Source organism: Anomalospiza imberbis, chromosome 23, assembly GCF_031753505.1.
Source record: "Anomalospiza imberbis isolate Cuckoo-Finch-1a 21T00152 chromosome 23, ASM3175350v1, whole genome shotgun sequence".
Classification (NCBI taxonomy): Eukaryota; Metazoa; Chordata; class Aves; order Passeriformes; family Viduidae; genus Anomalospiza; species Anomalospiza imberbis.
In genome coordinates, this window is record NC_089703.1 from 3,251,298 (window position 1) to 3,275,857 (window position 24,560).

At 40.9% G+C, this 24,560-nt stretch overlaps 1 protein-coding gene across 6 annotated transcripts in view; it reads left to right on the forward strand.

Annotated features, from left to right (window-relative positions):
* VPS13D (vacuolar protein sorting 13 homolog D) overlaps positions 1 to 24,560 on the forward strand; it is a 95,805-nt gene that overhangs the window by 59,611 nt on the left and 11,634 nt on the right. For all 6 annotated transcript variants that reach the window (XM_068171599.1, XM_068171596.1, XM_068171601.1 and 3 more), the window contains 2 exons: positions 11,712 to 11,844; positions 13,642 to 13,837. In XM_068171599.1, coding sequence (XP_068027700.1) covers positions 11,712 to 11,844; positions 13,642 to 13,837 — 329 coding nt within the window. The remainder of the gene's footprint in view (positions 1 to 11,711; positions 11,845 to 13,641; positions 13,838 to 24,560) is intronic.

The window sequence follows — 24,560 nt, forward strand, 5'->3', positions numbered from 1 at the left end:
AGAGGGAGAGAGACCACTAGAGAAAGGTGGAGTATTTAAGGGATTATTTAGTATAACAGGAGTTGTTAGCTGTTATTTTTGAGAAGTGATTGAGCTGATGTGAATAGCAATTATTACGCTGACAACTGAGTTTTGGGGGGTTTTGTGCCAACAAACTAAAGAATTTCCAGATTGCTTTGTATTTATCTGTAGTTTAATTCCAAAGTCTCTGCATGGTGAACATTCTTTTGTCCTTCCTGATAACAGCTGAGAGAATTCCATTATATCAGTGAAAATGACTGCATTTAGTGCCCAGGAGAGGGATGATCTGAGGCAGGAGTCAGAAACAGAAAGTAGTTTGGATCATGGTTGATGCTTTACTTGATACTTAGCAATCATGTGTTCTTGAAAAGTTTTGTTATATACATGGTGTGTCAGCATGAGTCCCTTCATGGGTACAACTGCAGTAATGCTTTTTTGACACAAGGACATGTTGGGAAGTTTGGTTTTGTGGAAGTTCTTTACTTTCTATTTTTATCATTTTCCTAACAGGTAACTTTGTGTGTATTGTCATGCTTCACCTTTTAACAACCTTTCCCACTTTTTTGTGTGCAAGGAAATCTGCTTTTCCCCTTTAGTGAAAAAAGGTAATTCAGAAGATGTGAAATGCAGAGTCTGCATAATTACAGAGAGGTCAAGACTTGCATTATCAAACCTAGTCCATCACCAAGTGCAGAGCTGGATCTGACCCAGAGAGCTGAGCCATCAGGAAAGATGACATGCACATTCTCTGTCATAATTATCTTGTTTGCAGCATTAGCCTATTTTGCACAATTTCAAGAAACTCAAACAAAATACTATGTTGATATTCCTGCCTTAATCTCCTAGTAGGTGGTGCTGTAAATTCTCAGCGCTGCAAATACAAGCAGTCTGGTAGAAGACTTGCTGAGCTTCTGGAAGGCAGCTGCATCTGTCTGCAAATGAGTACTTCTGTCCATGCTTTGTCCTCATGGCTGCAGTCTCTGGTGACCCATCCACTCCACCCAATCGAGTATGTTTCTTTAGAGTTTCCTTTCTATAAAGTGGTGTTTCCTCATTGCAGTCACATCTGCAGCAACAGTCTCATAAATCTTCCTTTAAAAGGCACGAGCCTTCCTCTGTTTCCCACAAGGGCAAGGTCATTCTTTGAACTTTGGAGTCATTTGTAACCAAGGGGTTTGTGAAGGAAGATTTTCAAAGGCAGAAGGGCAGTTGGGTGCTGAACTCCTTTCAAAATTCAACAGGAGCTGAGTGCCTGCTTCCCATTTATACCTTTGAAAATCACCCCATGTACTATTTATTTGTCTTCCCAGGTATTTTTTTCTTTCTCCTTGATACATCAGAAATGTCTCTGTAATGCAAGTCTCACACAGTTCCCTTTTCGAAGCTTTTTATATGGCTTATGTATTTGTCCTTTTGGAACAAGGAGAGAAATCCGTAATTTAAAAAGGCTTTGTAGTACATTGTGGAGCTCCTTGATGAATCCTCTTTCCAAAGGTTGAATCTTAATTCTGCTGCATAGAAGACAATGGTAAAAAAGGCTCAAATAGTTACATTGAATTCTTGTTGCACTGTTTTCAGGCATTTAAATCCGCTCAAAACGAAGCCAGGAATGTCCATAGGATAAAAACATGGGCATTTCAAGTTCAGTTTGGGATATGTTGTGTTCATGGTACAACACAGAAATGTGCCTTTTACTTTCTGTTCTACCTTCTTTGTGCCTTATGAGTGTGTCTAGGATATGTAAAGTATTGGTAAAGAAAATTATGTGGACAGAAAAAACAATTTGATTTAGTCAAGAGAAAAAAAACTGAAACAGTAGGTCATTTTCATCTTGCTGTTGGTGCTCCAGGAAGGTATTTTTAAGGATATTTTCACTGCATAAATTTTCACTTGATTCAGCTGTGCCACAGAGGGGTCTCGTCTTTGCAGCTAATTCTGTGGATCTGGTAACTAAAGCAGCCAAAACTAGAGGAGCCTGTGTCCTGCACAGGCACTGAGGGCTGGGAAAAATCTCCATTTTGGTTGTTTGACTACCTGACTTATGAAGTGTCTAAAATAAAAATCTATCCTAGATTTTAAGATGAGTTAGCTCTTGAGGTGTGAGTAGATAGTTAAACAAAGAGTAATGCTATAATCATGGATTTTAAAGTAACACTGCTCAACTGAATCGAGAAGTAAGCTATTGGAGTTGTATCTGGTTTTGTCATTTTATTGCTTTTCTGTTTTATAGTTGTGCTGATTATCCCTGTAATGGCTTTTCCATGCATTTCAGAGCATGCAGTGGGTAATGCCTTCTTTCAAGTGGAGAGCTGCAGTGTATTTAAATTGGCACAAAACCTTAGGTTAAATAAAGTTCACTACAGACAGTTTTGTAGTTTTTATCCCTTGGAGATTCCAAGTTCTGTATTTTAAAAAGTTCTTTGATCCTAAATATAGACACCAGAGGGAATTACATTCCCTGTGAATGGAGCCTTCTATAGTTGCCATATGCGTAGAAATGTCTCACATTCTTGGCATCCACACTTTTTTTATTTCCCCCGTCAGGCATGATAGAACTAAATCCTAAATTTCCCCTGTTTCAGCTGTGTTTCAATTAGAAATGGATATTGAACACTGAATTAGCAGCTGAACAAAACTGTTCTTTCTGTAGCTTGTGTTCTCCAAATGGAAAAGTAATGTGGTTGTATCTATTACTGGAAAATAGGTGTTATGCTGACATAGTGAAATTCTTGGTGGTAAAGGATTGAAAAGATTCACAACTTGTCAATACTGTATTTAATGTGTCTGATTTCTTCCTACCTCTACCATAAATTCTCTTATCTTTTAGGAATTAGGAGCACATGGTAGTGTAGCTGTTATGACTCTGTTAGGTTGTAGGATATAGGATGTAAAAAATTGATGTGTACCTCCCTTCCTCTTGAGAAAAAGAATTTAATGAACTTCATGAAAGAGCTTAATTTTCATGTTGGACTTTGAAGCTTCCATTTTAATTAGGCTTCATAAGGAAAAGTAAGCCATCAGTCACAGCTGCATTTCCCCGTTAGGTTTTTGTGAAGCACACAGGGTTCTGGGAGACAGGCTTCCTTCCAGAAGCAGGCACCTGAGATGCCAAAACTTCCCCAGAGCGGACTTGCAGCAAATTGCATTGGAGTGCCTGTTTTCTTTTATGGCTGATGAACCTTTCTGCCCTGGACTTTCATTCCATCTATTGACTTCGTCTGAGTTCAGACTGATGGCAGAGGTGCTTAACAGAGATAGGAAAAGAGGTGAGGTGTTAGAACCAGGTAAGAAAACTTTAAGACTAGTAAGGATGCTCCAAGTGAGTGTTTGGCCTGGAGGCGTTTGTGGAACAGGAGCATGAAAGCAACACAAAGGGAAATGGAAGTTTTAACCCTCCTTGTAAGATAAATCAAAGCAGAATCTCCAGTGGTTGGCAGTGGCAGGAAGATAAAGATAACTGAATGGCAAATAAAGAGGAAGTAATAAAGGGATTATTTAAAAACAAATCTTGAACAAGTGTTTGACTTGCATGAATGTTAACCTTAACAAAGTTGGCAGTAAATACAATGAGAAGTGGCTGTAGCAGAGCACAGAAGGGAGGTACAGTTTGAGCAGGCTCTACCCAAAACCAGAAAGGTTTCTAAAGCAATCAAAGCTGATGATTCCCTTTTGTTTAAAGTTTCTTAGTTCACTTAACCAATCACTCCTCTTTGATACCGTTCAGAAGCAAGAACAACTACCATTCTCCCATCTTGGGACTAACTGCAGTTAAGCTCTAGCAACATCAAAATGCCAAGGAAGTAGCTGAAAATAAAATTATATTTTGGTGTCAGGGAACTTCTAACAAAAGCCTTTGTATATGAAGCCTGAGAAAGAAATACATGGCGGTGATTTCCTCAGAAGAGTCTTAAACAGAATTATCAAGTGATGCTGTAGAAAGGTCATGGTGGTATTTGGGTTCTCAGTTTGCTGAGTGTCCTGCCGCTCTGTATTTTCATGGTGTTTGTTTGATTCCTCACTCTTTTCCTTAACTCCTAAGAGCAGAATGTGTGTGGTTAGTGTCAGTCTCCCTGGATAAATGTGAGGAAGGCCAGAAAACATGTCATTTTCCTGAGAAACCTTATGGATTAGAATTCGTGTTTTCCTTCAGGAAAGCTGGCAGTCATCCCTTACAAAGGGTAGCTGAGGTATTGAAATGGTTGGATTTAGCAGCATTTACCATAATTTTTTCTATTCCAGCTGTGATTTATACAGTTTGGGTCAAATATAGCTTTTTTTGTATTTTCTTCAGTGTAATCTTTATCTTTCCCAGTGTAGCATAGAGACTTGTGCAGCCTGTCCAGGTGGCACTGCAGATCATCTTCAGTTTAACTTGCATTTCATCCACAGATTAGCAGCTCATGCAGGTTCACATGAGCAGTGAGAATCTGTATCAAAATGTGTAGATTATGAGCTAGAAAGCAATTGAAATTCCCAGGCAGAAATGCTGAGTACATGAGGGATATTACAGATGAGGCCATTTCCCCATTTCCTGCCAGTTTGAAAAGGCAGCAGGTTTTATGACCAATTAGTGGCAATCAGAAGCCATGGAAAGTGTCAGTTTTAATGTGCACAGCATCTGGTATCTGTAACTAGTATCTTTGAAAGAGGTTTTGGGATAAAGGATGACCTTTGAGAAGTTTGAAGTATTTCTTCCTGGTTTTCATTTGTACCATGGAATAAAACGTGTGTGGCCAGCATCTAGGTTAAAAGTTCTCTTCTCAATTTGGTTTAAATTCAGCCTTTCTTTTACAAAGCTTCTTGCACAAAGTGAACACACTTTACTCCAGTGTATTTTTATGTGGAGAAGTGGATATGGGTAAATTCAACAGAAATGGTGATATATTCTCAGGGAAGAACTGGTTTAATGTGGACTGTAACAATGCAGTAACTGCGTACATGGAGATGCAGAGCTGGATAGAGGAATGTACAGGTGACCATTTGACAATTGAAGAAAAGAGAGATTAGAGAGCTTTAGGTTTTACACCATCTCTAGAGCTTCATTTCGAAGGGGTTTGCCAGCTGATTTTCCTGTAAAATAAAATGCACCGTTCCTGTTTTGCTGACTCATTGGAGAAGTCAGTGAGCAAAGGAGAATTTAAAATGAGGTATGCAAAGAGTTGCCAAGTCATAAACTGTGACACTGGAAATAAGAATTTATCATAGATGAAATGAAATTTAGTTTTAACCTGCAGTTTTTGAGTGGTTACATGTCAGGCAGACAGGCACATCTATCCCATATATCACCATTAGCATCTGAAGGAGAAAAAATGGGGTGTGGGTTTGAAATTCATCATTTCAGTCTTGATAAATGGCTGACTACACCTCCCTACTGTGTATTTAAAGTTACAGAGTTGAGTAGAATATTAAAAAGTACAGACTTACACAGCTAAGGAACTTCAGGTTTATCTGTGAGGAATGAAAATAGTGTTTCTATGTCCAGGGGAGAATGCCAAGCTGTACCAGGAGATCCAAACAGCTCAGAGTTGTTCACTATTTACACACACGATGGCAGGTCCAAGTTATGTGCTTGCATGAGCTTTCCTTCAAAATAGCTAGCAGAACGTGAAAAGCATGTTAGTTTTTAAACAGGAGGTTCTTTCAGGTCCCAAGTGTGGTCACAGGTGCTCATGGCAGAAAAAGAAGTTGTCTGGAAAGAGCCTAAGTGCTGCAGTTAGTGCAGATGGAAATGCTTTTGGAAATGGAAATCAAGAGCGCTGGTAAAAGATGATGTTAAAACCAAACCTAATGTGGTCTGTCTTAGCTGTTACCTGTAAACTCAAGGTACTGGAGCTCTTGAGGCTTTTTCTCTGTTTATCAATATATTGAGGGGTTTAAGGAAGGAGGCGAAGAAGGGCAAATAATTCCATTCCCAAAAAATAAACAAACATGAAGACCTTCAGGTTTGGTAAGAGTTAAGGCCAGGGGGGATGGGAATTATCTGTTAAGAGTATTAGTTGTTTAATAAAGCACAGTTGTCCTCCAGATGAACCCGCCAGTGACTCCGCAATTGGGGTCATTCCAAGTTCATGCTGTGGACTTTTGACTGCCTTCTGTGTCTGTGAAAACAGCCGGCGGTTCCTGCAGGGATCACTCATTCAGGCCTGTAACACAAAACTATTGCCAGCGGGCACCTGCTGGTGCGGCTTCCCAGGAGGTCCGGCAGGGAAGCGACCCAGCTCCCGGGGCACGGCGGGCCGGGAGCAGCGGGGCTCCCCGGCAGAGCGGGCTAATCAGGCTCCTCACAGCCGGCCCGGCAGGGGCCCCGCGGCCGCCAGCAGCCCTTGTCAGCATGCATTAGGAAGCTCCCTTAACGATGGGATGTGAGCTAATTAAAGCTCCTTCACTTCGGGCAGATGACATAAACAGGGGTGGGGAATGCTGCAGGGAATCTCAAGGAACGTGTTTGTTCAGTAGGAAAGGCCGTCGGCTCCTCATGGTTGTCAGTAATTTGGAGGGGGTCAAAGTTTATGTTGCTCTGAAAATGAGAAGCTGATTATCGCTTTTTGCTGATTTAGTATTTTCTAAATTAAGAGTGTGTTGGTGCCTTTCAGAGTGCCAGGACTCGTTTCTCTGTGCTCAGCTTGGCTGGGTTATAAATGCCTTGGAGGCTCAGCCCGAACTGTCCTTTCTGGTTAGGACTGCATCGAAGAGTTGACTTTGTTTGTCTTGATGTGTAAAGGAAAGCGTAAAAGTCTAGAGCATATAAATTTAACTGAATTCACAATCTTGCCTGCTAAAATGCCCCAAGTAATTCTTAAGAGATTGACTAAAGACATGGAAAAAGTACTTTGGGGAACAGCTTCAGACCAGTAAGCCTTTGAAACCTGACAAACAAACACCTGTTATGTTTTCAAATAAAGGCATTTAACTTTTTAATCCCAGTATAACCCACTATTGACCACAGTGAGGGGAAGGGAGGAAGCTGTGTTTGTTGTCTGTGCCTACTGATGGCCAGCTTGTGAAATTAAATATATACTGCTTCCTCTCTATAACAATGTGTGCACTGATGAGCAAAGAAGCTGCTCTAAAGTTCTTTTTATGGTAAGTCACAGAAATAGATTACATATCAATCCTGAGACATTGCAGTAAAAGCAGGGACACTTAGGCTGCAGAATTTACTGGACAACTTTATCTGTCCCGCTGCGCCCAGTCCTTGTGTATATCCAAGAATCTGGCAGGGCTTTTTGATTTTTGCACTTTCCAAAGAATAGCAGCAAGATTTGAGGATGGCCAAATCCTAACAGCATATGCATGTATATGTGTGTGTGTATATATATATGTTTCCTTAGCCCGGAACATGTACATTGTGAGGATTTTTTGCCTCCATAGGCAAATGCTTGATTTGTAACTGTTGTAATTTATCAGATACCAGCATAAAAACAGACATCAGCATAAAAATTGGCTTCCTCTAAAATACCTTTAGCAGGTTGTAGAGTTGTAGGCATACAGGTGATTTTTAATGACGTTGCTTCAACGCAAGTGACCGCGAAGGATTGGACTCCTTTCTAAATGAGTTCTGCAAAGCAAAGATGAGAACCAAATAAACCCTTTGATTTCTGATTTAAACACAGTTCATTGTGAGGCTTGTGCAGAAATTTTAAGTGATCTGTATTTAATTTCATCACTTTCTCCCTTAGCATTCCGTCTTGGAATGTTCTGCTTTGCTCAGTCAATAATATTTGTAGATGTACCATTCTCTGATGCTAGAATTACAATGGAATGTTTGGACTCAGGTCATAATTGTGTATTTATCCTTCTGGGATGTCCTTAGAGAACCAGGCAGTGCCAAGAGCTTAAAAAGACTTTAAAAGATTACTTAAAACTTATTTCCATGCTGTGTGCTTCATGCATCTGGCTTAGAGGGAACAAGCAGTCCAAAGTCGAGTTCTCATTTGCTTTGAATTCTTTTTGTGCCCCATAAGCCTTAATTGTTTGGCACCAGCTTTGGTTCACAAACACTGTATATGGGTGGTTTTGTTTTTCTTCTATTGCTTGAAACAGCAAGGGATATGTAGTCAGTGGTAAAAGGTTTTTGTGGTAAAGCTTCCTTAATTATTGTGCATTTAAAAAGAAAAACAAAAGACCAAGTAACCCCAAACATGAATAAAAGTCTCTTGTACAGATAGTATTTCATCTGCTTTTGCAGATCTTGGTGAATAGTTAGTATTGATTGTTGACACTGTGTAAATGTAAATGAAGAAATGATGAATCATTGCTTTACTTGAGTCTGCAGAGGATGAGGCTGAGCCCAGCATGCCCCGGGCTTGCAGAAATGCAATAACATCTTCAATGATTGTGAAGGGCTGAGAGTGGTTAGCATGCTCATCCAAAGATAAGTGTGCACAGTAGCATAATGTCCTGGGATTTGGAGGAAAATGTCATATTTCACCCTCCTCGGGAGGATGAGTTTATGTTACAGCAGGTAGGCTGAAGTGCAGTGGGGGTTGTTTTCTGCTTGCCATACATTACCAGTCAGTAGCTTCGTATCGTACATGAACTGGTGTGGGATGAAAACCAGGGATCCAAGTGTCATTAGACTGGAGATCTGGAAGAAAAGATCAGCGTCTCCCTGTAAAAGGAAAGTGCAGGAAGAACCATCTGCTTTGGGGATGAAAAAAGGTGAGAGGAGGCAGAGGGTATCTTGTGAATGAAGGTGGACAAATGCTCAGCTGCCTGGGGCTTTTAGGAGGGGTTCTCCTTCTGTCCCAGCCAAATGGATGAGGCAAAGCATTAAACAATACATACTGATGATAAGTTGAAATATTTTAAGTACATGAAATGACAGAGCTTTTAAGCAGTAGTCTGGAAGGCTCCTGTTTGGAGAGGCCACGTTGACAAGTAAAATACTCACTTCTACGTGTGCCTTGTGCAGACTGGCTTCATCCAGAAACATCAGGAGCCTTTTGGTCTGGAAGCAGGTAACTTCCCTTAGCTCAAACTAATATATTGTGTGGCAGTTCTGTTTCAAGGCAAAGGATGTCTGAAATGGGAAGAATGCAGAGATAAAAGACCAAGTGACTGAATTTTTTTTTTTCATCAGCAAGTATATGAAGAACTCATGAAAATTAGGGTAGAGAAGAGGGAGCTGGTTTTTACAAGTCCCTTGATTAGTTTCATGTTTGTTCCACAGACTGTTGTATTTAGTTACGTTGACGTTTACATGGTCTTGAGTAGGCTTTGAAGTTACCAGGTCACACCTTATTAACAAAAGCTAAGGAAGACAAGGGTGGGTTGCACTTTTGGTGTCACCTTAGTTTATCTGGAGCCTATTTGCTGTGTGACCGGGTTAACAGCTCAGTAAGGCACCATCTCTGCTCTTTCACAAGTCTTAAAACCTCAACCTCAGCAGCTGATATTGCACTCCCCAAAGGAGGCATCTAAAAGCAAGACAAAAGGGGGAGGCAAAGGTAAGTCTGCTCTTGTGCTTCAGCTTGTTCAAATCTCCCTTCAAAGTTTAAGCTGGACTTAAACTCCTTAAATTTCTAATGCTTGCTTAGGTTTTTGATCATGAGGTAATGACTGAGGAACTTGCTCTCAATACAGTGATTATAACCTAGATAGACTGAGCAGGAGGTGTTGTGCAGGTGTTTTTGTTTGTTGTGGGTTTTTAATGTTAGAAATCTTTAATTTCCTTATTGTATAGGTAGATACAATCCTATTAACTGCAACAGACTTCAGAGACCATTTCAGGGTAAGGATTTCTGAGGTACACAGAAAAGTTAAAAAGAAGTGTCAAATTGTGATCCCCAGCAGGTATTTCACCCTGTAGTGGGTGATAAGGATGGATGGAGATGTCATTCAGATCAGGAATCAGGGTAACTCTGACACCACAGTCTGAATCTTTATTCAAATATGAGTCTAAAGCTCACACAGAAAGGGTGAGTTGCCCCATTGCCTAGCAGCCCTTCCCAATGGCTGTGGAACATGCCCTTGTTTTATCTTCCCTGGCATTTCACCTCTAATTGGCAGACCCTGCACCACAGCGGGAAGGGGCTGGTCCCAGCTGGGTCAGGAGGGACCCACTCACTGTGCTCCCTGAGGAAACCCCTTGGTTTGCAAATGGTGCAGATGGTGACAAAGGGTTGCCTGCAGTCTATATTAGATCAGGCCAGGAAACAAACAGTCCCAGGGGAGGGGGGAGAAGGAGCCGCTTCAAAAAGTAATTCAACATGAAGTTCATGTTTTGTAACTAACGTGTGCTGAGTTCAGATTTTGTCACCTGAATCAGGGCAGAATGGAAACATTTCGTGGTATGTTTGGCACATTAAAATCCTTAATTTGTTTCGCTTACATCTATAATTCAGTGCTATTTTCTAAATAACACAAACAAAAATGCCCCTGTTTAACTTTGGGTTTACAGCTAATGGAGTTTGACTTTTAAACCATGTGCGTGGGATCTTTTTTTTTTCCTCCTTACTAAGAAAAATACACCATTACATTAAAATTCTGTGTACACACAAACAGGATTGCTGTTGACAGCTAGGTATCAGATTCTGTGTAATGGAGGAAGGGATATTTGAGGAAAGACTGAACTGTATTTGCAGGAAGAACTGGGGTATTGGAGCTGGAAAGTGTGGGTGCAGGTGGGAGGAAAGCTGTAGAGAGAGAATACCAATTCTCATCAATAAGTTAGTTTATTCCTTCTGTCTGATTGTCCAATCATGCACGACTGTAACTTCCTAAATATATTGCTGAAAAAGCATTTTCAGGTCTTGAGAGATTCTGTAATGAGGTTTGAATTTTGAAGACCCGTTGAGCCTTTCAATCTTTATGGTAACTACTCTAATCCACATAAGCAAAGTGTTTTTCCAGAAAAAAACCCTAAGCTTAAACGTGATTCATAGATAGCTTCAGGTCAGCTTGTATTTCTAGGCTATTTTTTTTAAATAACAGCTACATTAAGTTCATAACAAGATCAGAAGTAACTCAGTCCATGATCACTGTTTAGTCTCCATATGATCAAGTCACAGGAAAGGTCATGGGATTTAATTTTCATCCCTGTTGTTAAAATCTGTTTGGATAATTGGAGCCACTGGACTGGTTTGTCTTTAAGCTGAAAAGGAGTGTTTCAAACGGGGACATTGTGTCATTAGTGAAAAAGAAACACAGCCTTAGAAGAAATGGCAGAAAAAGAAGGGGAACTTCATTGTGGCACTGGGCCCATAAATGAACTGTTTGTCTGGTTCTTTTTTTAATATTCAGTATATCAGGGTTTCCCACCAGGTCTCAGTTGTCCTCTGGTGCACACCTGAGCCACGGAGGGGTTTTACTGTAGCTGCTGTGGCTGCAGAGGAATGGTCCATGAGACATGGGCTGGTCCTCACAAGCGAAGTCCTTGTCCTGGAAGATCTGTTGTCATGCAGGACACCAGGGACCTCAGCAGCCTGAGTGTCTTTGGCATTCCTGTGGCACCTGCTCCATTCCCCAGCCCCAGTTAAAGACACAGCAAAGCTTTAAATGATCTTTCCTTCCAGAGGAGCATATAGGATGAGGTTTGTTAATTTCTCGAAAGGAGATACAAATGCTGATAGTAGTTGATAGTGGTACAGGAGGTGTCCAACTACACATAATCAAGAACCAGATAGTTTTTGGAGAGTATTCCAGGAAAATTCTGTTCTTCCAATAACAGAAAAGGTCTTCTCTTGCAGTTTGCTGGGACTTTGTCAGATGGTTTGGGAAAGATCATGGATAACAGACATCAGACAGAGCGGGAATACATCCGATATCATGCTGCAACCAGTGGAGAGCACCTTGTAGCTGGAATCCATGGACTTGCACATGGTAACCCTTAGCTGTAATTTTAACTAATTTCTCTCTTAAATGGGATGATCAGATTGCAAAGAACAGTTGGTGTTGCTGCTTGAAGCCTGGGCAGTGGAGCTATCACAGGCTTCATGCTTGAATTTTAGTACTGGCAGGTCAGGGTGGGGGCATTGTTTGGTCTTCAAGTCAGCAGAAACTACATTTAATAATCAGGGTTTTTCACATGTAACTGCAAGTAAAAGCTTTTTTTGCAAATTTAATGAAAATTGCAAAGGAAGTTCATCCAAAACTTCCATTTCTTTGTAGAGGCACAAAATACACATAGAAACAGGTTTTTTGAGGGCCAGACATTAAAAAAATAGTATGGCTGGGTTGTAGCTTTCTTATATTTGCTTTTAGTTCCAGAAACCTGAGTTTCCTTGGAATCAGTACATCAGTTTAAAGTTACATTTCACCAGTTGGGTTATTTTGTGGTTTTTTTCAGTGTACTAAAAACTAGAGACATTTATTTGTGTAAAGGGTAGTGGACTAGTTTTAATTTGGCCAGAACTTCACATCAATTTAGTTCATGATTTATCTGTTGAAGAAGGTTAAATTAATACAAGCCAAGTTTAAATCAAATATTTATGTTTTGCATCATCTTGGCTCAGTTATTAAAATGTTAAATGTAACTGTTGCAGCCTGTGCAAAGCTGATTTGGCTTTCACTAAAAGAGGATCTTTTCTATGCTGAGAAAAGTCCTTTTGCTTTGGTCACACAGAGACACTGTGTAGGTGTGAAATGAATCATGAAAGGTTCCTCTCACACTTTCTAGTGTGCTGAACAGTCTGACATAAATTGGTAGAAACACAGGAAATCCAAATTATGTGAATCTCTGCTGAAAAGTCCATTATAAAATCACTTCACTGTGTTGTATTATCCAGTAATTAGTGTGACTGCTCTAGTCCTAAGTTTGTGGCATTTTTAAATGCTTCCCATTCAGTTTTTTTAAAAAATAAAGGAACTGCTAATTACTACATTTCAACAGACAGGATTTAATCATAAACTATAGTTACTCAAGAGGAGAGATTTAAATACTTTGTGCTTCTTGAGTTTGGCAGTTTAGATCTGCCTGGTCTGTACTCTTACAGGCCTCAGAGGAGCCCTGGGCTGCTGGAAGATGGGCAGGTGAGTGCTTGAGCCAAGGCACTAGAAACTGATATTTTAATCATGGGGATGTGAAATCTCCAAAGTGTGTTCTCAGACAATGTGAACTGTTCCAAGTCTTTCGAAACCTCAGTAGGTGCTTGATTTCTCAGAGCATGGAAGTTCTCTGGAAGGGAAATGTGCAGAAAAATGTCTGTCAGTAGCACCACAGTTAAAGTCACTGACTTTAAAGACATTTAAAGTGCCAGTTTAAAATAATTAACTTTGTCCAGTGGAGAAATGCACTCTGTTGTTTTCTGTCTCAAATTGTACCAGCTTTTGTGGTGATGGAATTTTGTCACATCCTAAGTAGCCACTTAACCTGTGCAATAGATGAGGACTCTTGGTGTAAGTGCAGCTGGAAATGAACCAGTATAGAAATACTTTTAAATACACATATTTAATGATTAATTAAATATTTTTCTGTGGGATAATATGGTCTGTACATATGCATATGTATACTACATATACAAAGTATATAGTTATTGGTTAATGTAATTGAGTTTGAAAGTTTGTGTATTAAATTAAATGCACAATAAACCGTGTGGGCAGAGAGCATCAGGTGGATGAGGTTCTGTAAGTTCTAGAGAAAATAATTTTGGACTTCTCTGCTGCTCTTGTCTTTGCCAGGTATCGTTGGAGGATTGACAAGTGTCATAACATCGACAGTGGAAGGTGTGAAAACGGAAGGAGGGGTCAGCGGTTTCATATCTGGCCTGGGGAAGGGGCTGGTGGGCACTGTCACCAAACCTGTGGCGGGAGCCCTGGACTTCGCGTCGGAAACCGCGCAGGCGTTGAGGGACACCACGACCCTGAGAGGCCCCAGGTCAGCCACCAGTTGGTATTTCTAATCAATAATACTCTGAAACTGTGTATTACTACTGCCTGCTGCAACTTCTGAACTGATTATCTTTCCTCAGGCAACGCAACAATAACCAAAGTTAACATGAGCTGTTATCAGCTATTGCATTCCTTTTGCTTTTTGTTTAATAGATGGCATTTGCAGATACTTTAACAAGAGTGAAATTTGCCTGGAAAAGCTGCAACGTAAAATAGGAATTATTAACCTACACCATTAGATGAAGCAAAATTTTTAGAAAGGCGGTATGTAGTAAAATGAAACTTCTACCACGGAATCCTCACAGAGCTGAAATGAAGCTCTCCCTGCTCTACCTCCAGCTTCCATGTTGCTGTAGAAAAACAGTTATTGAAAGGTTTGAAGAGTTCTGCCATCAATATAGTTGCCACTATGTTTTAATTTTTATTCCGTGCAAAGTTCTCAGCTGTGAAAGGGGGTGGCTGTGTGCCCTTACGTGCATGTGCCCGTACTCCTGTGGCTGTGAGGTGTCAGCACATCAGGACAGATGCTTTGGCTTCTTCCTGAGGTCAGTTACTGTTGTAATGTGGGCTCAGCAAAGTAATGATGCTTTTTGCTTAAAATAAATAAGTGTTCATTAGCACTGACTGTGAGTGTGGCAGAGGGAAAGGACCAGTTTCTGAAAGGGCTGCTCTGAGAGAAGAGTCTTTGTGCTCTTTGTGGCCAAGAGTTTGCTTTGTATTACTGTGCCAAGAAGTCCTCTTGTATGTACATGAGACCTGTGTGCTGAAGTGAAAGAAAGCCCTAAGTAGGTTTTGTTGTCAGAAAGCTTGGAGAAAAATCTTTGAAAAATGTTGAGTTTTCTGCTTGTTTTGTCTTCCCATTTGGCTTTTCCATTTCCTGTGTTTTATTATGCCACTCTTGGAATTCTGAAGGGTCTACATCAGGGTTTCAGTAAACAATAAGTCTGATGAAGTGTGAGTGAGGTGCAGGAAGCCTGAAGAATTACCCTAGGTGGGCTTTGTTCTGAAAATGGAAGTTTGTACACGTGTGTCTTAGGTATTTGGGACTTACCCTGATTAGTAAAACCAAGAGGTCAAGGATTGAAATTTATTAAGTATATTTGCATGCACAAAATTGAATGAGAAATAGAAGTGCATCCCTGAGAAAAAGCAGTGTTTCGCTTGTGCATGTCTTAATTCTGTGACTGTGCAGGTTGACTGATTTGTGTAAAGGTGGGGAGAAGCACACCTGTCTATGCTGTTAGATGGATTTCTGGTTGAGCTGTTTGTCTATTGTAATTTGTTTCAAGAAACATATTCTTAAAATTCATGTTTTGACATGCTTCTATGAGGTACAGCCTGTACACAGGTGTTATCAACAGCTGCCAAACTGGACAGCAGCTGGGAGAGAGAGGGCAAGAAAGATCTCCAGCCAGCCTGATCTTGGGCTTGTGTTTCCTTTGGGAAATATTTCTCTTTGCCTTGTTAACTGTCAGTTAAGAGGTTAAGACAGATGAGCTGAACCATGTTTCGCTTCACCTAGATTTTGAAATCCTGTTGTCACAGATGAGTATTGTGAAATTATTTTAGTGTCTGCACACAGTCTGTTAAGTTTCTGACCCAGCAACCTTTTACAAGATGAAAGAAAAGAAAAATGGGAAAAAAGCCCCAGCCTTTCTCAGGTTACTCAGTTACTACAGTTCTCCAGTCTACAAAAGTCTGATCAAAACTTTTTTAGGTAAAAAAATGTACTTGAGAATATGTAGCTAGTGGAAGGGGTGTGGGGGGAGGTAGGACCAAAATGCCACCTCCATCTGTAAGCAACCCCTCATTCATGTTTTGTTTGGTGTGTGGGTTTTATGTGGTTGTATAATGATGGAGCCAAATTGTGCTTTTGGGGGTTTAAAAAGCCCCACACGACAAAGGGTTTGTCTGTTTTCTGGGCTGCCGTGTCCCGCTATCCCTGCCGCATTTGTCACTGCTCAAGTATGTGTGGTTTGGAATGGGAGCAGAGCAGCGTTCCAAGCCCGAGCTGCTGGCTGCGCTCGGAGCGCGCTGGGCCGTGTAGGCCCTTCCAAACTCAGCACACAAGATCAGCCTTCCCTGATGGATGTGGCTGGAAATGCATGGCAGGAGCTGATCTCCAGTGTATCTTTGAACACCTGAAGACTGAGTTGATGAGCGTGACAAGAGCTGTTTGACCTTACCCTGTGCACGTTCCTGGTGCTGCTGCAAAGCTGACTCGGCCATTTAATTGCAAGTTGCATTTAAATAGCAGGATACGTAACTGTAAATTACAGGCCCCTTGCAATTCTCTAATTACATGGTTGAATTTTAAAAAAAGCTCTGAATTCCAGCTGCTTGACTTTAACCATTGGATCAGGTTAGAGTGGGATGAAGAATTTTAATTGAGGCTGTTGGCTTTCCTAAAAGACGTAGTCTAATTCCAGCAAATCCACTTCATCAAATTCTTGAATGGAATGGAACAGTCTGCATCATGTGTTCCTGTGATCAGGCTACATGGATATGAGTATTTTTTGTCTTCAAATGTGTTGATTTGTGTTGGAACTCCTGCAGCTGGCACACACCATATGTTGGGAACATGGAGCCAGACCAGCATGGCTGAGGCACAGGTGATGGCTTTCGACCTTAAGGGGGTAGTTTCAAAGGTGATTGGTTTAAAGGGCAAGAAAATACTTTTTTAATCTGACTTTAGGCTGGACTTTCTCAAGGCTAATCTTATAAACTTATTATTTAAAGATGCCCTACTACTTCTAAATTTAATGCAGAAGAGAGCATAAAGCAGCTGGTGAAAGTACAGCATACATCTAATTTATAAACAGTTAATGCCTATGATTTGATACCTTTATTGAGAGGGTTTTATGTGTTCCAAGTACTCCAGTGTCACATACAACAGTTCTGATTATTTCCATATTTTTCATATACTGCCAAAAGTTTTAAAGCCCAGTTCAGAACAGGAAAGCTGTTATGTCTCTGGATATGCTTGGAGAGCTCTTGCCTAGAAACGTGTTTTACGTCCTGGTGCAGCACAAGTAAAGAACATTTATATTTAGATGTGTGTCTAACCTAACAAGTAGTGCAGGAAACTGCCTTTATGGCTTTCTCTCAGGCTTCTGCCAGATCAGTGCAAGTTTAAGATTATTCTTGGACTGTTGCTGCAAGAGTTTGTGTTCTTTTCTGAGTCACAGTGTGAAAATTAGAAGTAGATAACTCTGTGACCTCCCCATTTCTGATGAATTCTGTCCATGAACTAGACTGTTATTAGTAAAGAATAGTTTGAGATTGGAAAGCCATTAATGGTCAGAGAAAACTGTTATGTAAATATCTGATTCTTTTAAATGTACTTCATGGTGAAAGCAGCAACCTGTGCTAGTCGTTCCTTTGCTCATCACTTGGAGTTTGACACAATGCCAAAAGCAGATGATTATAATTCAGTTTTTTTTGCCTTTTTGCATCCATCTCTCTGTTAGCTGTGATTTGCACTGTGAGGTCAGAAGCAGTGTGGTTGAGAGCATGAATATCAGTGAAACTGAGCAGAAGTAGGAAATGCGTACCTCACTGTATGGAGACCAACTGAGCCAACATGCTGCCATGAGGTTCTCAGCTTTACCAGATCAATATTGTTTGAACCTTTACACTTCTCTATGTGCTCCAGACTTGGTCCTGACCTTGGGCTTGATCGAGATCTGACTTTACAAGTCTTTACAATAATGTCAGTCATGTATGGGCCCTTCTGGTCAAGGGGATGTTGTTATTATCCTGGTAAGCCCTTCCTAAGATTCTCCTAGAAGCCAGACAGAAAATGTATTTATCAGTCTAGTCAATAAATTACTTGAGCAGTGTGATTTCCTTCATATCCTTTCTTCTTTTTCCCAGTGGGATAACAGGTCTTCATGATAATCCGTTTCCTTTGAGCAGATTTGTCCATTCCTCTCCCTGTTGCACAGCTGTAGCCATGGGCTTTTCCTCATTGTCAGCCCAGCCTCCTGTGCTCAGTCACTGTCCAACTGGATTTTGTGGTTTACATTCTTCTTTCATTAGCTGATGTCCAGCAGATTGTTCCCCTGCTTTTTGGAGGTGCTTTGGAATCCCCCACCTGCAGGTTCCCATCCGTGTGGAGTGCAAAGGGCCCATCACCCCCCTGCAGTGGGACCAGCTGTGCTCTGCAAGCCACCCAGAGTTGTCTTCTACTGCCATATCCCATTGCAAACTGATGCCCACTTTTCTGCTTGCTCTTTTGCCCCAAGAGGGTTTATGTTTTGTTTGATTTTACTGCTTTGGAGGTATCTCCTTGTCATTTCATGTTTGCGTTCTGGATTATTTTTCCCCAGAAATGCAATGTTGTAGGTTGAATCCCATCTAATTTCCTGTCGCATTTCTGGCCTCTTCAGGTCCTTCAGTACTTCAGTGTTCTCACTGGTGTTTAAATACCTCTTAATTTGTCCTCCAAACATAGTTTTACTTTACTAGATCCTTGTAGTTAAGCAAACCTGTGTTTGTGTCTACACATTTTGCAGCACCTCAGTAGATGCTTCTTTTGCTGTGACCAGCCTCACCTGCTTGGTATTCTTCTGTTAGGTTTTATTTTATCACTGGTATCTTTCTGTAGTTCATTTGGAGATCCTGGCACTGTTCTTGAAGTCTCTACTCTTGCTTGTTGCATAAGTAAATGTGGATGTCCTTGTGGGAGAAGCAGTTCCCCTAATGCAGCCCTGTTTCTCTTCAGTGTGTCTGATTTAATCTCAAAACCTTAATTTCTTTCTGGAAATGCACCTCAGCTAATTTAGTTTGTTAACTAGAAAGATACAATAATCCACCATCTAAGACCTAAAATGATTTCTAAGTAAATGAAGCTGCCCTTTAGAATGAACAGAAAGTGGTTCTCTGTTCCTTTTTCTGTTCAAGAAGTGCTTCTTTCTTCATGAGACACTTCTGGCTTCTAGTTGGTTCTTTTTTTTACAGCTCTCTTGTAAGAATATGTTAGGTTTTCTTCTTGTTTCTACTCAGATTTTATTTTGCAGAAGTCCCTTGCTGTGCATCAATAAATTAGTAGTGCTTTTTGTCAGTCAAGTACTGATTGTGTTTGCCTGGGAGTGGAATCTGTCAAGATTGCTTTGCATATTCACTCTTCCTAAGGGGAAAGTCAGCTTCCCCTTGAAGCTCTCTGGAAGGAATTCAAGCAGCTGAGGCTTGTGGTGACTGTTCTGGAGTGCCCAGAGTCAGGAGAACTGAGGATGGACTGTGATGCCATCCCACATTTCTGCACTTTTGAAACTCAATGTACTCATACAGTGGCTAATAAAACTTAGTATTTCAAGAAATAAAAATAAAATTTTCAAAGTGATACAGCTTTAGAAATAAAGTGAAGTCAAGTCTGAGTACCTCTGTGTGAGAGTGAAATACAGGGGTCACTTTTCTTCCCTTTTTTTTCTGCCATCTTCCAGCATTGACAGGCTGGGCATCTCAGAGTTTGTTCCCTTTGCCCTCCTCCCTGGAACAAAGAGCTGAAGGACAATTTCTTGGGACTACAGGCTCTTTTCTTCACAACAAAGCAAGATTTGCTATGCATGACTGAAGAAATGATGCATGTAGTTAGATTTCATTGGGTTTCTTTTGTAACCCACAGGATACAATAAAAGCAAGATGAGTTTTAAAACATTGAGTTTGCTTAATCATATGTTATTACAGAGTCAACAACCCTAGAGTCTCATGTATAAAAATATCACAGTTTCTAGAACACTGCATTGTCCATTGTGTGCTCAGCAAAAGTCCAGAGGATTTGGAGAATCCAAACTGCACTGACACATCTCCCATTCCTTCTTAGAGGGTTGAGTGGGATTGCTGCCCAGACTCTTAACACATTTTTATTCGTTTTTGCAAATACCCACTTTATGTCTGAATAATGTTTCCAGGAGGCTGTTCCTAGGGCTCAGTACTACTAAATACCATTTATGTTTAGAATATTCAGTTGTATGCAGTCAGTTGTCATTGTCTCCCGCTCGGAACTTAACTCAGTTTAACTGTTTGTAAGGAATGGAAGTAAAACCTATGGTGTTTGGACCTAGAGAAGCAATATAATCCTACATTAATATTATATAGACTTGGTTCCTTTCACATCTGCCTATAGGAATATTTTTATGTAACAGGAGGTTTTTGGAAAAATGGGCTTGCATTAGGCAATGTTTAATCATACAGGTCTCACACTTAACATGTTACCTTGATTTCTCTGTGGGGCTTACGAGCTAGACTTGGAGTAGCAGGGTCTGAGACAGGAAAACCCCAAAACAGCCCCCTACCTGTTTGTAAAAAGATATTTTTTCAAGCCCAAAGGTTTAAATCGCTGAGGCTGTTCAGCTCCCTTGCATTGTCCTTCTGGGGTTTTATGCACCTTGCATTTAAGGAAGAAGTTGTAGATGGTTTAAATTCCAACAAGGAGGGCTAAACCTTTAAGACTGTGTAACTTTTTGGGTTTAAGTCTTTTTGCTTTGCCATGACAGAATGTATTAAACTGAACAAGAACCTGGCTTAAGAAAATGGTGCAGGCACTGGGTTCTCCAGTGGTGGCATGTCTGCTGGCATTAAACAGGGAGCCTTTGTGAGGGACTGGCTGTCATTCTAAATCCCAGCATCTACTCTGTGATTTTCCACTAAAACATTAGTTTGAAAAGCTCAAATTAGGGAAAACTTGACATGTGACAGCAGAAGGATACCCTGGATGCTTTTAGACTCTGGTTAAGGGACAGAAGCACTGGAAGGGAGTGTGGCAAGGGGGAGGACAGACAGTGAAAATGGGAAACATTGAAATGAGCAATGCTGAGGGGTTACCTGAGCATAAAATGTGACACTGTCTTCTTCTTTAGATGTCCATTCATTAATAGCAAAAGGATGAATAAATGCAGAGTTCCTACTGTGGTGGCCTCCACAACCCCCAAGTATTTACCAGTGCCACGTTACAAGTAAGGGCAGGTGCATTTCCATCCCTGGTGAAAGGTGCTGCATCCAGTGAGCCATGCCCAGCCCCTGTTAAACTGCTGCCTGGGCTGGGTTCAGTGCAGAAAGCTGGGTTCAGATTCAGCTTGATGTTACTGTGTGCAGTAACTGGTCTGGAAAAGGTTCAAGTTAATGAGGGAAATGCATTGTGTGGTATGAGTCTGGTCAGGTATGAAAGGAGAGCTGGCTGAAAATGGACATTGTGGGTACAGAACTTGCTCCCTTTTCAGTGCAACACTTCTGGAGGCCATGGGAAGGTTTCTTGGGGCACACAGACATTTGTAGTAGGTGACTGATGTTTTCCAATTCAATTAAATCCAGGACACTGTAACGTTGGCCTGCCATAGTCCATCAGAAACACAAGCAATTATGAACTTCCTCCTGAAAAGAGCAGATAAATCCTTTGTTGGATTTACCACAGAGTTATTCTGCTACTTAAATTTTGTGTGACATGAAATATTTGCTTCACAAAGTAGAATTCTTATTCTGTGTGCCCTCTTCACAGTATTTAGCTGTTAACTCGAATGCAGCTAGACAGGGAGAAGGTTTTATGTCTTCTGGAAATACTTGTATTTCTAGAGCCTGCATGTTCTGCCTAATTATCTTCCATATCATCTAAAGCTCTAGGACACAAAGGCCAAAAAGTAAAAGGAACGCTTCTTACTGTTTTGCATGTTTCCTGTTTTCTGGCATTAGTGTGATTTTTAGATCACAGCATCTCTGCTAAAGGATACATCTGTCTTGGTGTATTCTGTGTAACACTTGCCTTGGGTGGAAACAGTTCCAGAGAGCTGCAGATTTGATTAGTCTGCATTGGTGCCTCCTAGAATAGAATTGGAGAATCTTTGGAAAAGAAAAAAATTATATTCATGCATGACCATCAGCAGAACCAACTAAAAAGTCATCGAAGATTGGCCCACAAAGTATTTACGGTTCCAGTTCACAGATCTGCCTGCTCAGAATGAGGTGGGGTAAGTTGGGAGCATCTGCCCAGCAGGAAGGAACAAAGGCTTCATTCAAGCCAGCCGTGTCTGCTGGAATGCCCCAGGACAGCCCGCCAGGCTGTGGCCAGTGTCAGGCTTTGGCCCCAGCACTGACAAACATCTCATACACATTCTGTGAGCTTTCATCATCTCTTCTGGCCCTTTTCCTAGGATTTTCACTTCATAAAAATAGCAGGTGTAGTGCAATAGGAGTGTAGGGTTTGTTTATGCACTTATTCTTCAGGCACAAATGGCAGGAGCTGCTCACCAGTGTAGTGGCTGTGTGTCCTGCTGGCCTGAGACAGCTGTGCTGGTGCCACAGGGGTGAAGTCTAGTACAGCACGCCTGGGGTGGCTTCTTGGGAACTGATGAAGGTAAACATGGATATTTTGCATGCTGAAGAATGAGTCCTCAGGCACCTTCTATTTCCTGAAGAGCCACTGAGAGTCCTTGGGGCTTTCTATGTATGTGTTTGCTTCTCTTGTGCAGATTTGGAATAGTCTGTCCATTTGCCTTCACTCCCGGTGCTTTTGCCTTGAGATCACACTAGAGGTTTCTTACATCCTTAGTTTGTGATCTTGCCCTGGTTTCAGCTAGGATAAAGCTAATTTTTTTTTTTTTTTGGTAGCTATTACAGTGCTGTGTTTTGGATTTGGAACAAGAATGGTGCCAGGAGTGGGATCAAGAAGTGCCCTTTATTTACAATAGGAATAAAGCTTTGAGTAGAGAGTGTCTGAGCTTACCCAGTGTTGGATTTTTTTCATCCTCAGACCAAGTATAAAGATAGTATAAAGTAAGAAATGCCCATTTTAGACAAAAATAACAATCTTCTCTTCATACTGTATGTCCAGTAATTTTGTGTCCTATTAGAATTTCTTGTTATATCATAAATACCGGGTTCTCTGAGGCAACCCCATGTGTTTAAAGTGGTGGAAATACTAAACCATGTGGCCATTTGCACTGATGGGTTATATTTTCAAACAAAGACATACAACACTGCTTTAAAACTGTGAAAAATGCATATTTTATGATTGGCTTTTCGCAAATATTAAATTGAATACTATATGTATTATGTTATATTGATTAGAAGTGCTGTAGTAACATTTTAATAATATAGTAAATGTAGTTTTGTAATTGAAATTAAGCTTTAGTAGTTAAAATAGAAAATATGTGTGTGTGGTATTCTTTTTGCTTAAGAGAAGAAGATAATCAAGAAATTCTTCACACAGAGATAACAATTACAGAAACCCCTAAATCTTCCAGAGGAGAGGAATTTATGGCTGTTATTGTCTCTTTAATTGTCCTAACTCTAATTGTTTAATCTTTATTACTATACTTGTATTAATTTTTTTTCCATTTTATTTTTATTAAACCTTTTTACATTTTAAAAACCAAGTGATTGGCGTTTATTACAAAACTCATACCACTTTTAAGCAGTGTTTTGAGACAGCTTAGTCAGGGTTCGAATTGATGTAGCCATTCCAGGCTTGCCTGAAAGCAGGAGGGCTCGAGGTGCTGCTCAGGTGCAGCCGGGCTCTTTACCTGTTGCTAGACAGACTTTCCCCTTCGTCATTAACGTGAGGTTTTGTGCTCAGTCCCAGGCTGGAGCAGTAGATGGGAGCCCAGGGCCTGCTGGGATGGGGTTTTACACTTGTGCTGTCCTTTTGCCCTTCCCCTGAACTCTTTTCATTTCAGTCGTGAGCAAACAGTCAGTGCCTGAACTAACAACCCCGCAGTCCTCCAAAGCACGCTCCTTACAGTACCAAACAAAGGGAGGCCCGCGTGGGCCGGCCGGGCCAAGGAATGCAGCTTCGGGGTTCTGCTCCATAAATTTAACCAGCACGACAAAAAGGAGATAATGTGAGCCTTCGTGATGATCTGAAAGGGGGAGGTTTGTGTCCCATTGATTGCGGTCTGGCCCAGCGCCAGCCCCGAGCCTGACCGACAGTTGAACCATATCGTTAAGGCGTGTAATACAGCTCGAGTCTTGTACAGCAGCCAATGAGTACATATCCAGAGGGCAAAAGTTTATAAAGAGTCGAGGCTGTCCTGTTTAACCCTCTCACACTGCCTGTAATATACACTGCTGCCATTCACAAATAGGCACTTTGCTATTAAAATGTAAACCTTCAGCTTTCTGTGCTTGGAAAACGTACACGTGTGTCTGATTTCTAATGTGCAGCAGATTTATAAAGTGATTGTGGAAAAATATGTAAAACTGATCTTTTTTTTTAACCGGAAAAAAAGAATCCAACCCACTTTTATTTCAGCACTACTTCATCCATAGTTACTTTTTTGTTCAGAGATGTCTTCTGGGTTGTTCTGCAAACTCTTTCATACAGATGGAGCTATTTATTGCCTTGATGTCACCTCATTTAGCATGTGGCTGGTATTTTTATAGATAATTTTTTCACCTAATGTTGCTGTTAACATGTGGAATGCTCTTTATCAGTTTTGTAAGTACAGCCAGTTGATCTGAATTGTTCTTGCAACTGCAAACTTTAAAAATCAAAACAAACCTCGTGAGTAGCTTTTTGTTGGGCGAGGTTTGTGCTAGAGCACTTTGCTGTGCCTGTTGCAGCCCTGGTTGTAGTAACTGAGAAATATAAAAGGAGGTTTGGAAAGAGAAGAAACGTCCAGTCATTAGAGTTGATTGACACAGTCCTTCGTGCACAGCCAGAGTCACTGTCCTGATGCTGGGCAGGGCCCCTGGTTTGGTTTTTTTCCTCCCAAGTA